Raw genomic sequence first — 12,453 nt, 5'->3', positions numbered from 1 at the left:
ACTCTGTTATAGGAAAAAATAATTTCTGACGCGCTCCATATTACTGTTCTCGCTTATCATACAAAGACAGGTAAACGAGTGACAGAAGTGCCCCGAAGTTTGTGTGCGTTATTTCCTTCCGAGTTTCTTCTCGTGTTCTTTTCGAAGCCCATTTCGCTGTAGCCGCGACTCCAGTGAAAACTACCCGGTGCATTATACGATGTATCGGATGTTTATTCAGCAGGTAGCGTTGAAAAAAAAATAGAGGACCGCATGGTGAGATGACGTGTAAGCTGTGGCGGTGGCGGCACCACCGTGCGCCGTTTGGAGATTTGAGGTTTCGGCTACTCACGCAGCCCGCACAAGCCATGCCAGTGCGACTACGCCGAAAGCGCCAACCGTTTTCACAGTCGAAGCTGCACTAGGGGGAGCTGGCGTGGTCGGAGGCACCCCGGTTGCGTTGGTGACAGGCTCATGGGTCGTGGAAGTGACCGGCTCTTGGGTCGTGGAAGTGACCGGCTCGTGGGTTGTTGATGTCATAGGCTCGTGCGTTGTGGACGTGGTGGCAGCTGAGGGCACCGGAGTCGAAATCTCCGTGGTGGTTGTCGGGGTTGTTGGCACGGCAGTAGGGGTTGTCGGCACGGGATGCTCCGGTACCTTGTACAGATCATTCATGGCAGCGGCCAACTTTTTCATGTACCCCGAGCGAGTAACATCGTGTACAATGTTTACACAGGGCTTTAGGGCAAGGTCGAGGCACTGGCTGAGATTCTGGGCAGCCCTGCATGAAAATGGTTATATGATTGCACCACATTCGATCTTCAATAATGTGATCAAATATCTCGGAAGTGAAAAGCGGCCCGCCAGTACAATACAATATTCACGGGAGAAATTGTCCCCCTTAGCTCATTAGGATTACGCGCATTGACTTCTAAGCAGAGATTACTCCAGCAAAATTCGTGAGCAACATAGCCGTTCCAATAAGGGCATGCATTGCCCTGTATTCAGCTTCGACTAACACACACTGAACAGTTGAAACCAGTGATCACTGAAATTACTCTAAGAACATTGATGAAAACAGCGTACCAATGAAATCTATTGATATATATCAACAGGGTATGTGTTCCAGAATTTATGCTAATAGAAGTATTATTTCTTCAACGCTCCTAAAGTGACGCGCCCACTTTCTTTTTGCTAGCCTTTTTTAATTTCGTTAAGCGTTGAGATTTGACGGGCCTTGTATCCAACTGATGATAACAGTTAAATATGTGTAGATGAGTATAGACTTCCGAAGCCTAAATTATCAGTTGTTCCTTACCTTTTGCTTTTTATATTTTTACGCTGGAATATATCGGATCAGCAATCGCAGTACTGCGAAACTATAGCTTATCTTACGGAGAAGAAAGGTTTTGTGGAATCCTACCACCTTACGTAATTCGGCAGAATTGATTTGTAGCATATCATCGTCTCGAGCAAGCCCCTGGTCAACAAATCAATGCATTCACAGAAAGCATCAAAATAGTGTGCCATTCGAATCATTGGGTTGGAAGCATATTAATGTTGCTATACCTCCATTGAACTAGCGACAAGTAAACCTGTAAAAATGAACTTTTTAAGCGCCTAGTTGTGCTTAAGACGTGATTTAAGAGCGCAGAGAAGTGACGCGGCACGAGAGAAAATGATTACACGTCGTACGAGACCTTTCTCGACTCGTCTTTTTCTTTTCCTTCGCGTCGTGTCGCTCACTAGGCGCTACTAAACTGTATCGTGTAACTTTATTTGGCATACATCACTCATAGCAGAGGGTCGATGCTGTGGTCGTGTTCTCTCGCCCTTCTGATAAACGCCGCCTCTCACTCCTCCTTTTCACAAAAGACAAGTCCACGAAATTCTTTTTTTAACAACGAACCTGTTCCAGAAATTGTTCCTTGTCCGACAAAACAAAAAACAATCATAATCATAAACGGTTATGTGTCACAGAATTTGCGTAAATCCCACTTCTCACCACTGGCCCACTAAAAATGAAGAAGGCCAAAACTATCATAATCCTAAACGGGTATGTGCCACAGAAATTGGGTAAATACCACTACTCACCACTGGTTCTCTAAAAATGAATAATGCAACAGTTGCCCAAAAACAAATGGCTGCGAAGCGACGGCGGCGAGCCGAAGACCCTGAGTACGTACAACGAGAGAATACTAGGGAACGGAAAAGGCAACGACGTGTGCGAGAAGACCTCGAAGCGATGGAAGGATTGCGCCAACGACGACTTGCCCGTAGATCCATGAGAGGTGCTCAGTGCGAGGTTCTGTCTTTGGCGTTTGGACATCCGTGTCGTGTTTGTGACTGTGTTTTGTTTAACTAGAACCTCTCGGCGCTGAGAATCAACGTTGAAACAACCTAGCATCATCTAGCTAAAGCCTAGCAATGGCCTAGAAGCAACCTGCATCACCTAGGTAAGGCCTAGAAACAACCTACAAGCAACCAGATTAGTATTCAGAATCAGAATCGTCCAGTCTTGTTGTTTCAAGCCTTGCGCGGCTTAGCGCAAGCTTCGTCAATTTTTTCTTTGTTCTTCACTGCTCCCATTCCATAAAACAAAGACGTAACTGAACGGACAATCGTCATTCCTGGCGTCTGGGAGCACATATGTTAAAGGGACACTAAAGGCAAATATTAAGTCAACGTTGATTGTTGAAATAGCGGTCCAGAAACCTCGTACTGCTACTTTTGTGCCAAGGAAGTGTTTATTTTGAAATAAAATCACGTTTTAGTGGTCCGCATCGCGTTAGCGCGCTTCAAACCACCCGCCTGGAATCAGTCTTTCACAAATCACTGCTGCCGTGCCCAACGTTGCCCTCCTTTACTGCGCGGCGGCATGTACTGGCGGCGTGCACCATTCGGGCATCCGGCAACATCACATGCATGCGGTATCTTGTCGAACTTTCTGTCAGAGCCACTTTCACGAGCGCGCAAAACACACGCGGCAGTACGCGATACCGAAACTACCACTGAGACGCGACCGCGTGAGTGAAGCAGGGCGCCGGGCGAGGCGCAGTTCGGCGAAAACGGAACCTTTGAACCACGCGCGCCGTTTCCCATGGCAACGCCAAAGAGGTTCTTTTTTCCATGAATCAAACAGAAACGAACAAACAGCATTTTATTACTTCTTTTGATGCACGGAAGGTTCTTTTTTTATTGCTTCGAGTTTGATTACTAGTGATTAATTTTAGGCAGACTCTCAAACGTCATCGGGATCATTTCGTAAATTTGCCGCTCGTGGCGCTCATCGTGTGACACATTTAGCTTAATTTCTCGGCAAGTAGGGCACTGCTGTTGATAATATTGCCGTTTTAAACGTTGTCATACATTGAGCTTCCACTCTGACATAAATTATTATTTCCCTTTAGTGTCCCTTTAAGGGATCGCAAGGGAGCCCCAAAGCAGTGAAGTATTTTACAGCTAAGCTGCATGTCGTTAGGGTTCCATGTGCGTTTTCTGCGCGCCAACAAAAACGTATCTGTCACATAAATTGGACAAGCCTCACCAGTCGCCACCGGTCCACTAAAAGTTAAGAACGAAACACACGGGCGGCAAGCACCAATTAAGAGACAATACGACGCAAGTACTATGCTGCTCAATTGGGGAAATTTAAAGGACCGTACGCTGAATCCAAGGGGGACTTTCTGGACAAACATTTCGTAATCAATTCCAGGGTGTCTGATTGGCCATGGCTCGAAATTCCGCCTCACTTTTGTGTCGTGTAATAACTAAACAGCTTCCCTAGTCATCCACCTTCAGAGAGTGTAATGGCTCACATTTTTTGTCGTCCTGCTTCATTACCATGCTGTAAATTTCCGGCGCTTATCACCACCCCGCACCGTGACACGTTCCACTGACATTGCGCTCACGTTGGCAAACGGACACGGTAAACGTCTTGGGGTAGAGTACTTGGGCCTGAGTTTGTGGGTTGTCGTCCTTACCTCTACTTTCTTGCCTCCGAGCTCCTTTCCGTATCACCTCGCTTCTTGTCACTCGGTTTCATAACACCCCCATTTTCTTTATTGAGGCAACGACAGTTAATTAGGGCATTTGTGGGCGTGGCGTTGTCGAAAATAAGAAGCGATGCCTTTGTAGAACAAAGAAAGCCCTTTCGTGGTCGGATCACATGGATCACGATGTTGCCGGGTTTCGGCACCATAAAACGCAGAAGAAAAGAAGCTTCGCCGTGGAAAAGAACGAAAGGGACGACTTTATACCCGAGTCCAGTTGCAACGCGTCCATTGCTGGCCGTTCCAAATCAGTCAAGCGCGAGGCACACGAGCCACTCGCTCCAAACGCGTAAGTCCCATCATCGTCCTCCCCTTCTAATACTTAACAGACTTCTTGCTTAACCCGCCACGTGGTCTGGCGGTTATGGTGCTCGACTGCGGACGCGAAGGTCGCGGGATCGAATCCCGGTAGCGGCGGCCGCATTTCGATGGAGGCGAAAGGCCAGAGGCCCGTGTGAAGAGGCCCGTGTGAACAGATTTAGGTACCTGTTCAAGAAAGCCAGATGGTAAAAATTTGCCGCATCCCTTCACTACGCTGTCCCGCCTGTTCATAACGCGGCTTTGGGGCCTAAAACCGAACTATTATTAACAGCCTTCTTGCTCCCGCGTTGCTTCTTTTGTTCGTTCCTTACAGTCAATATACACTAGCATAACCACGGTTGGTGCTCTACTCTTTGCAACAATCCCACAAAACGGGGGCTCGAAAAGCTGCGCCCGAGTGAAAGCGCCAGATTCTCGCTACCACCCCAGCACAGGGGCAGGCGCAGGTGCACAAGAAGGCGGGAGTAGCGAAGGCTGCTCGCCGAGTCGAAGACGTGACGCCGAGGTGATGTGTGGCCGCATCGCGATGATCCTCCCCTCGCGGGGCTAGGATAGTCGTCCACCGAATCAACAAATAAAGCATTTCAACTAACTAACTCTTTGCAACAGCAGGTATCGGGCATTGTTGGTGTAATTACCGCTCACCATAGGTTGCTATTACAAAACTCTCTAAAAGCCCTTAAAATACCTCTTGAGAACTCACTAACGATCAAGCTATACTTTCCCAAATAATCAATTTGTGACCTATAGAAATGCATGCCCTTACTCCAAACAACTTCCGATTCCATGTTACTATAAAGTGTTACCCCACTGGTGCTTCAGACGGTTATTTATTTAATTTGTGCATTCTGCTCCCAGAATAGAGGTGGCAAAATTATCGGCTGTTTGAGACCGCTCTGCGTTTTTCACTTTCAGAAAAGAAAACTGAATTTTTACTTACTTTTCGTTTGCCTCGGCGTTCAAGAGAGAGTAATCGTCGGCAAACCGAGCGTTGCAGTTTCCCATGACGTCCTTCTGAACGCAGGCAGCCAGCAACTCCACACCTGTAATGGTTGTCAGGAAAGTGCAGTTGAAATTTGGATGCTACAGATAATCATTCTCAAAACATGGTTAAGCAGGCGCTCATAGATCTAGCGCGTTAACAAAGACCTGATGCCGAGTGGTTAATTCCCACATTACGCATAGGCATCTGAAAAAAAAATCGTTCACTTCTGCTCCTTCACAATCATGTCTTTCTCGTGTGCACTTTTCCAGAATTTTTTTTTTCTGGTAAGGGTACTACGTAACGAAAACAAAAACTGCCCGCCTGCTGTAAATATATGAGGACATCAAGGTGGCGCTTATTTCATCGTCGTTATCACCATCGCTATCGCACTTCTGTATCAGTTCCGGCACCGCTTGCCCATTTGTTGTTGGCATAGATTCATTTGTTTCGCATTTTGTAAAACTTGATAACCTAATATCATGGCAGATAAGCTGTGCCAAATCCATCGAGGTGTAATGTGAAATCCCGCGAAAACCCACAAAGGTCAAGCGCTGGAAAAATATCATGGAATCGTATGTATCACGAAGACACAAGAAGATCCATGCGAACTTCTTAGGAACGAAAGCCCGCACAAGACCGAATATATTGACGATTGAAAAACATTTCCTGTAAGCAATCCATGTAGATTTCCTTCCAGCTTCTCAATACAAACGGGTGGACGACGTTGTTCGCTTTCAACACCAATATCAGCTTTGTAACTTTTTTTGCGCTGCTTTGAACTAACTGAAAAAGTATTGCGCTCATGAGCGGGAGCAGGACGTCGAGGTAAAATTGCGCAGTGTCCTCTTTCAAAGGTTTTCAAGCTCCAGTTTTGTGACCGAGTTTTTTTTTATTCAGATTCTGGATGTCCTAGTCATGGTGAAAATGCAACTTATATAGTAAAAATTATTTACACAGGGGACGTATGCTGGCATCTGCAACAGTCAGGGACACTTCGTGATTAAGCGTAGAAAGTTTGGCTAATTTGTGTTAACTGAACTTATACATCTTAACAGCGCAAACCAACAATCACACAAGAAAGACAGGCGTAAACGAGACGGTGTTAGAGATTTACTTAAGGTTTACTGGCGCAAAGCGATGGAAGTGCACATACATGCGCATAACCTACAAAGAGGTGCAGACGGCGCTGCTAACACAGCTAACTGCAATTACCCTTCAGATAAGCTTTTTCCATGGCATGCAACGCCATTCACAAATTTATCCGATTCTACACTGATGCAGAAAGCCTCATAGATTTCGCTAGCTTGCTGAGTAGCAAAGCTGCGCAAGACACGGGTGCCCTAAAAGTCAGGCATGCAAGAACACTTGTGGTAATGAACAGAATCGAAATTGTTGAAATGTTGCCGCATCAGTCCATTTCTGGGTTCTCATGCATGAATTTAGATGGCAACTCCTTAAAGTGAAACGTCCTCTCAAATGCAACCGTCACTTGTCTCGACCGCTGCACTGACCGTTGCAGATCGTCTTATTGAGAAGAAGGGTCCGCAGAATAGCGTATCCATTCTCCTTGTGTCTGAACAGAACCTTTTGGGATTCCTCGCAAGCGCCGTAGTAATCCTCGCATACAGAAGCCACGGGAAGTTCCTCCTCTCTGCAAGGAAAAAAAAAAGAAATACGGGAAGAATTCAGTTACTACTTCCTGTGTAATCAAGAGTTCGACGAAAACTCGTCTGGTCGGGAACAATCATGGTCAAAAGTAAGAAGACGCCGACCAAAAACTTTAAAAAATAACAAAGACGTTTCGGCTCCCGTACGGGGGCCTTGTTCACAAAATTGTGGACAAGGCCCCCGTACTGGAGCCCAAACGTCTTTGTTATTTTTTTAAGTTTTTGGTCGGCGTCTTCTTACTTTTGACCACTTCCTGTGTACTAGACACAGGTTATAAAGCACAATCGTACGAGTTACAACTGTGCAAGTGCGTTATGCGTGATGTGTTTTAACTATGCACCCACTATTTACACTCTGAACGGCCACGAAGATTCTGGTTAGCCTGGTCATAACGCTTACTACCCATTCTGATGCCCGACAATTCGGATCTCCCTGGTGTGGTACTTACTATCACGATAGCAATTATATAGACTCTCTCGGCGGTTAAAACAGGTGCCTTCGGAGCACTTCCGTATCTGTATACCCACAAATAAAAGCACTTCGCTCAAAAATTTTTCCGAAGCGTGCAACCGTGAATTGGAACTTGCGATCCCTTGCTCCGCGACGCGTTAAATTACTCTGACACGTACGCATACATACTCTGGCATACTAACTGTGAGCTATTTCTATACACCATTTATCGTTGGTGGTACGCACGTCTCTGAGGTCCTTCAGCGTGCCAGAGGCTCGTTCACTATCACGCGCGAGACGGAGCAAAAGGCCTAAGGGCGTGCTTCAAGGGGGCATGGTGGTATCAATGGGTAATCTTCGCTTCAGCTTTTGATCTCAGAAACTTTTTCGTGTTTTATTGTGAAATTTTGTCAGCTCAATAACAAAACTTTCGGCTTTCACTTTGTACGATTGCGACCCTGTAGCTTTTATTAACATTTTGCATTTAAGTACCAAATTTTAAACTGGGGTGTAAAATTAAATGTACATTTTTCTCAGAAGTGAAAAATAGCCTGACCGTCAAATCTGGCGCGCTGATGCCACATGGTAGTGGCACTAACCCCTAGCTCTAAAAACGGGTTTCTAGATTTATCTCACAAGAAAAAATATTTTCCTCCCTTACCACGTGCCGTAACAGAGACATTTCAATTAATCATTTTTTCTTAATTATAAGTGACACAGTCTTTCAAAGTTTTAGATTAAGACTACTTGGAGGAGATTTAAGTAGGATATCAACAAGTCTCAGCGCAATGAGTCGTCGGATAATTTTGCAGAAATGGAACATCAAGCTTCGAAAGCTTTCAAAAAACTGATCGTGCGAAAAACACGCCAGAAATCACGCGCGGAAAGTGCTCACAACATAAACCAATGAATACACTACTAAAGCATTACTGCTGAGAAAATTTGCAATCAAGAAAAAGGCAGGAAATGAATTAAAAGGGCAGGAAATGAATATGCTCAACTAAACTAGCCATACTTATTATAAAAAGTACATACATGACGAGACGATGGTGGAATACATGTAAACAAGCCCTTGCGCCATTTCTAAATCATTTCGAGTACTCCTACGCGCTCGCAAATGCACGGTTTTGCTCCTCATAGTGTGTATTATTCTTTAGTAATAAAATTTAAAAATTGCTTTTTTGTTCGGTCTACCCTACCATACCCCTAAAAAGTCTCACCCGCTCGTCTTTCGTGGGAGTTGGCCTGCGCGCCTCCGGTCCTATGCTTTGACCTCATGGTCGCCCGTGCTCGCATGTTTACCTCACGTATGGTTTCAACAGATGGCTCATAGCTTTGTACGTGTTGTGCTTTTATCAGAGTTGAGACCATAGACTGCACTTCGCTCGATGCAGCAGCTGTGTCTGCTAAAGTAGTGAGTTGGTTGCCTTTCTTCGTATGAGATTCCAACTTGCTGCTATAGGAAACGTGCAATGAGCCGGTGGCACCGCGGTGCGGGAGTGAACGAAAGCATCTCGCTTGCTCCATGCAGCAGCCAGCCCATTAGTGGAGCCGCGGCAGGTTGTTAGCGCAGATTTGCGATGTCGCGTGTGGAGTTCTGCTTCGTACACTGCGCTAATAGCTATAAGACCCGCCCACCTGGAGTGAACGTTTTCACTTCTCCAGCGCGACAATGCTTTAGAGATCAGCGGGAACGCTTATCTCGCAGTATATGTCGTGCAAATCAAGGGATATCTTGGGCTTGTTTACAAAAGCGGGGGGGGGGGGTGGAGCGGGCGGTTGTATGTCTTGTGCTTTCCCCGCGATGTCCGCGCTGAAACCACAGAGCGCACGAAGGTCACTTCGCAGCGGCCGCGTTTGCGAAAGGAGCGCGCTGTTCAAACAGAAATAAGTAACAACTGTGACAATTCGTGTGTACCTGTTCATTCGTTTCGTGCGTGCTGCTTTATGTTTGAGCAGTGCGCTTCGAGTGTCGAGCTGTGACGCATGATAGTTCGCGCTCGTCCTGTGTGCGTTCTTTTCGTGCGTCCTTTGGGCTCGATTGAGGCGCTGGCAATTTCGAGCTGCTTTCCGTTCTTCGCGTTACATTGCAATTTATTGCTATCGCATTCATTGCTTCGCCGTTGCGGCGAAACTGTGACTTTTTTCTTGCGCCCTTCGCACTAGTTGTCTAAGAATTTAAGATCACGCTACAGCACACGTCGGACGCAAATGTCATTGTTTAATCAGTAATAAGTAGGCAAAATGACGAGAATTAATGCACACAAGCCCCGATGGTGTATGCTATCAGTGTTAGGCTGACCTGCCGCACATATCGTCATTTCATTACACTCTGTCGCACATCTGTCCTTTCTTGTGTCGCGCCGAAAACATGATTTCTTCGGCGTAATGTATGTATTTTTCTCTGTTTAAGGCCCTAAAAATCCTGCACTGTTAACTTTCTGGAATCCTAGCCGTTTCATCACGCCTAGCTGTCGTCATCACGCACACGCACTTACATACAACGCGGGCGCAGGAGACGGGGAAACAATTCATAGCACGTGGGTGGAAACTGAAGTGGCCACCGTGGCGCTAGCGGCGCGCTGGCGCGGTGCACTGTTGCACCACCAGTAGGTGCTGCACCTTTCCCTTAGCATTCACTGCTTCGCCCTTGCGGCGAAACTGTCACTTATTTTTTGAGCCCGCACACAACAAAACACTCAGCACTGTAACCTCGCGCCCGTATTAGAGGGGCACCACAACACGTCTCTTATGTGATCAGAGAAAGACATTATACCACGATAGCTTTGAAAAGCGCGTTTCGGAGAAATTCCGGTGCCGTCGTTGGTGTCGGCGGCGTTGGCTGTGAGCGAGAAATCGACGTTTTCTTGAGCGAAGAATCGCGATCGATGCTAATAACAACAATTAGCCGCGGTTCAACGCAGTTAAATGAAGTATCTCGAGCGATAGCTCAGTTTTGCTGGCTTTTGGAAAGCACGAGGCCATTCTTTTGCAGAGATTTAACCTAATTCGATGTCTTGGTTTAGGCGAGCACTACGAGAAGTACACATGCTTCAACTACACGCCACGACAAGGGAGCCAACGTATTTTACAACACAACACACAGCCGCTCATCAGTGCCGTCGGTGCGCTAGGCGCGAACGCGCAGTGAACTTGGATGCAGTTAGCCGCTCTTGCGGTTTCGGTGCGAAAGACTCAATTTGAGCAGTGGCCTCCGCGAGTAGCCAGGACAGCGTGGCACACTGCCGAATCTAATATCGGAAGCCACGCTTGAGTCGCTGTTCGTTTTCGCGAACGCGCCGCACAAGCGTTTCGATGAAGCGCTTTCGTGGGCGTTGACCTTGGCTGAGCTCGACGGTCAGACTCATACAGCGAGACGTTTTCTGGCTTTATGACACAAGTTGAAATCAATGAACGTAGAGGAAAAAAAACACCCTTTTCATCGGTGGGATTCTAACCCACAACGTTCGATTTACGCGACAAGAGTGTTCCGCGCTAGCCACCTTGGCTGCGAGTGGCGATGGCTAGCACTCTCAGGAAATACACGTGCCGAACGAAATGAATCAATGAGGAAGCCCCTTCCGTCGTAACGCAATTAATACAGCGTCGAACACGTAATTCGAAGGTTGTGGGTTCGGATCCCACCGACGGAAAGGATGTTTCCTCATTCGCTTTAGTAGATTTCAGTTTACGTCATATTTACTACACTACTGCTAAAGACAACAAATAATGCCTCCTATGCTTTCCTTGGCCTTACTGTCCCTTGGGTTCACACGGGGAATGCGGAAAATGTGTGTACCCGTCACACGTCACTTTAGGTACCATTCGTGCTGTCCACGCCAGATGACGGATTTTTTTCACTCACCAGCCGTATAAGGCTTTCGCCTTAATGAAGAAAATACGTTTGAAATTTTATGTGCGAACATCCATATAGGTAACTCATACTTACGAGCGGCACACATCGCCTGGGTATTTCTGTGCTGACTCTTTTGGAACCAAGATATTGACACTGTGGACCTTCGCCTGGGACCAGTAGCAGGTTGTAGCCTTAGTCACGTCGCACTTGGCATCCTCATCGTCGACGCAGAGCACTACAAGGAAAAGTGTGGACACAATGAAACAAAACATTAGTTCTTCATCTGGCATTCGTACTGTGTGAACTTCAGGCACTGTAGTAGTGGGGAATGTGTAATAATAATATATGCTGGTGTTTAACGTCCCGAAACCACGATTTGATTATGAGAGACGCAGTTGTGGTGGGCTCCGGAAAGTTTTACCATCTGGTGTTCTTTAATGTGCACCCAATTCTAAATATGCGGGCCTCAAGCATTTCCGCCTCCATCGAAAATGCGGCCGCCACGGCCGGGATTCGATCCCGCGACCTGCGCGTCAGCAGTCGAGCACCATAACCACTAGACCACCATGCAGGGTTAGTGGGGAATGTGATGCGCGAAAAGTGCTGGCCTGATCTTAAGATGGATACGCTTGCTTTGTGCGCCATGTAGAGACATCATCCTCCTTTCCTACGCTGCGTCTCCTTCGCAGCCAGTGTCGTCCGCGATGTTATTCTCGACTCGCGTGCGCCAGCATCCGACTGCGCCACTCTGAAGTGTTTACGATCGCAATAATTAACCATTGTCATAACTTATCAGAGCTCAGAAGTCCTGAGCTCACAGCATTTCACAGGATTCTGAGAGCTTCTCATTCGTAAGTATTTTCTTGCCATTTGCTTAATGGTTTCACTGATTATGTGTTGAGCGTAAAGATTGGACAAACAAGCTTTTCTTATACGAACATTTCTATCGCGACACTTTTGTGTCAATATGGGCTCACGGTCAAAAATACAAACAGAAGACAAAGTAAAAGCGTAGGCTGGTGTGAACGCTGGTATGAACCAACTAGCCCAATCGACAAATTAAGCCGATGCGGCCAAATGTAACAGGCTGATTACAAGTATTAATTAGCTCATGAGGTGATTGAAATGTGAATTAACGTAAA

The 12,453-nt window shown here is 46.6% G+C and overlaps 1 protein-coding gene across 1 annotated transcript in view; it reads right to left on the bottom strand.

Moving 5' to 3' along the window:
• Positions 1 to 326: 326 nt before the first annotated feature.
• The window catches only part of LOC119372160 (uncharacterized), a 168,025-nt gene continuing 155,898 nt past the window's right edge, over positions 327 to 12,453 (bottom strand). Inside the window, exons 3-6 of the mRNA XM_037642620.2 lie at positions 11,405 to 11,546; positions 6,849 to 6,988; positions 5,293 to 5,395; positions 327 to 760 (exon numbers count right to left, since the gene is read on the bottom strand). Of these exons, the coding sequence (XP_037498548.1) occupies positions 328 to 760; positions 5,293 to 5,395; positions 6,849 to 6,988; positions 11,405 to 11,546 (818 nt within the window). The 3' untranslated portion in view covers position 327. The remainder of the gene's footprint in view (positions 761 to 5,292; positions 5,396 to 6,848; positions 6,989 to 11,404; positions 11,547 to 12,453) is intronic.

The sequence above is a fragment of the Rhipicephalus sanguineus genome, chromosome 10 (assembly GCF_013339695.2).
Source record: "Rhipicephalus sanguineus isolate Rsan-2018 chromosome 10, BIME_Rsan_1.4, whole genome shotgun sequence".
NCBI classification, from domain to species: Eukaryota; Metazoa; Arthropoda; class Arachnida; order Ixodida; family Ixodidae; genus Rhipicephalus; species Rhipicephalus sanguineus.
Note: the sequence above shows the minus strand (reverse complement) of the source record. Positions and strands in the feature narration are given on the sequence as shown.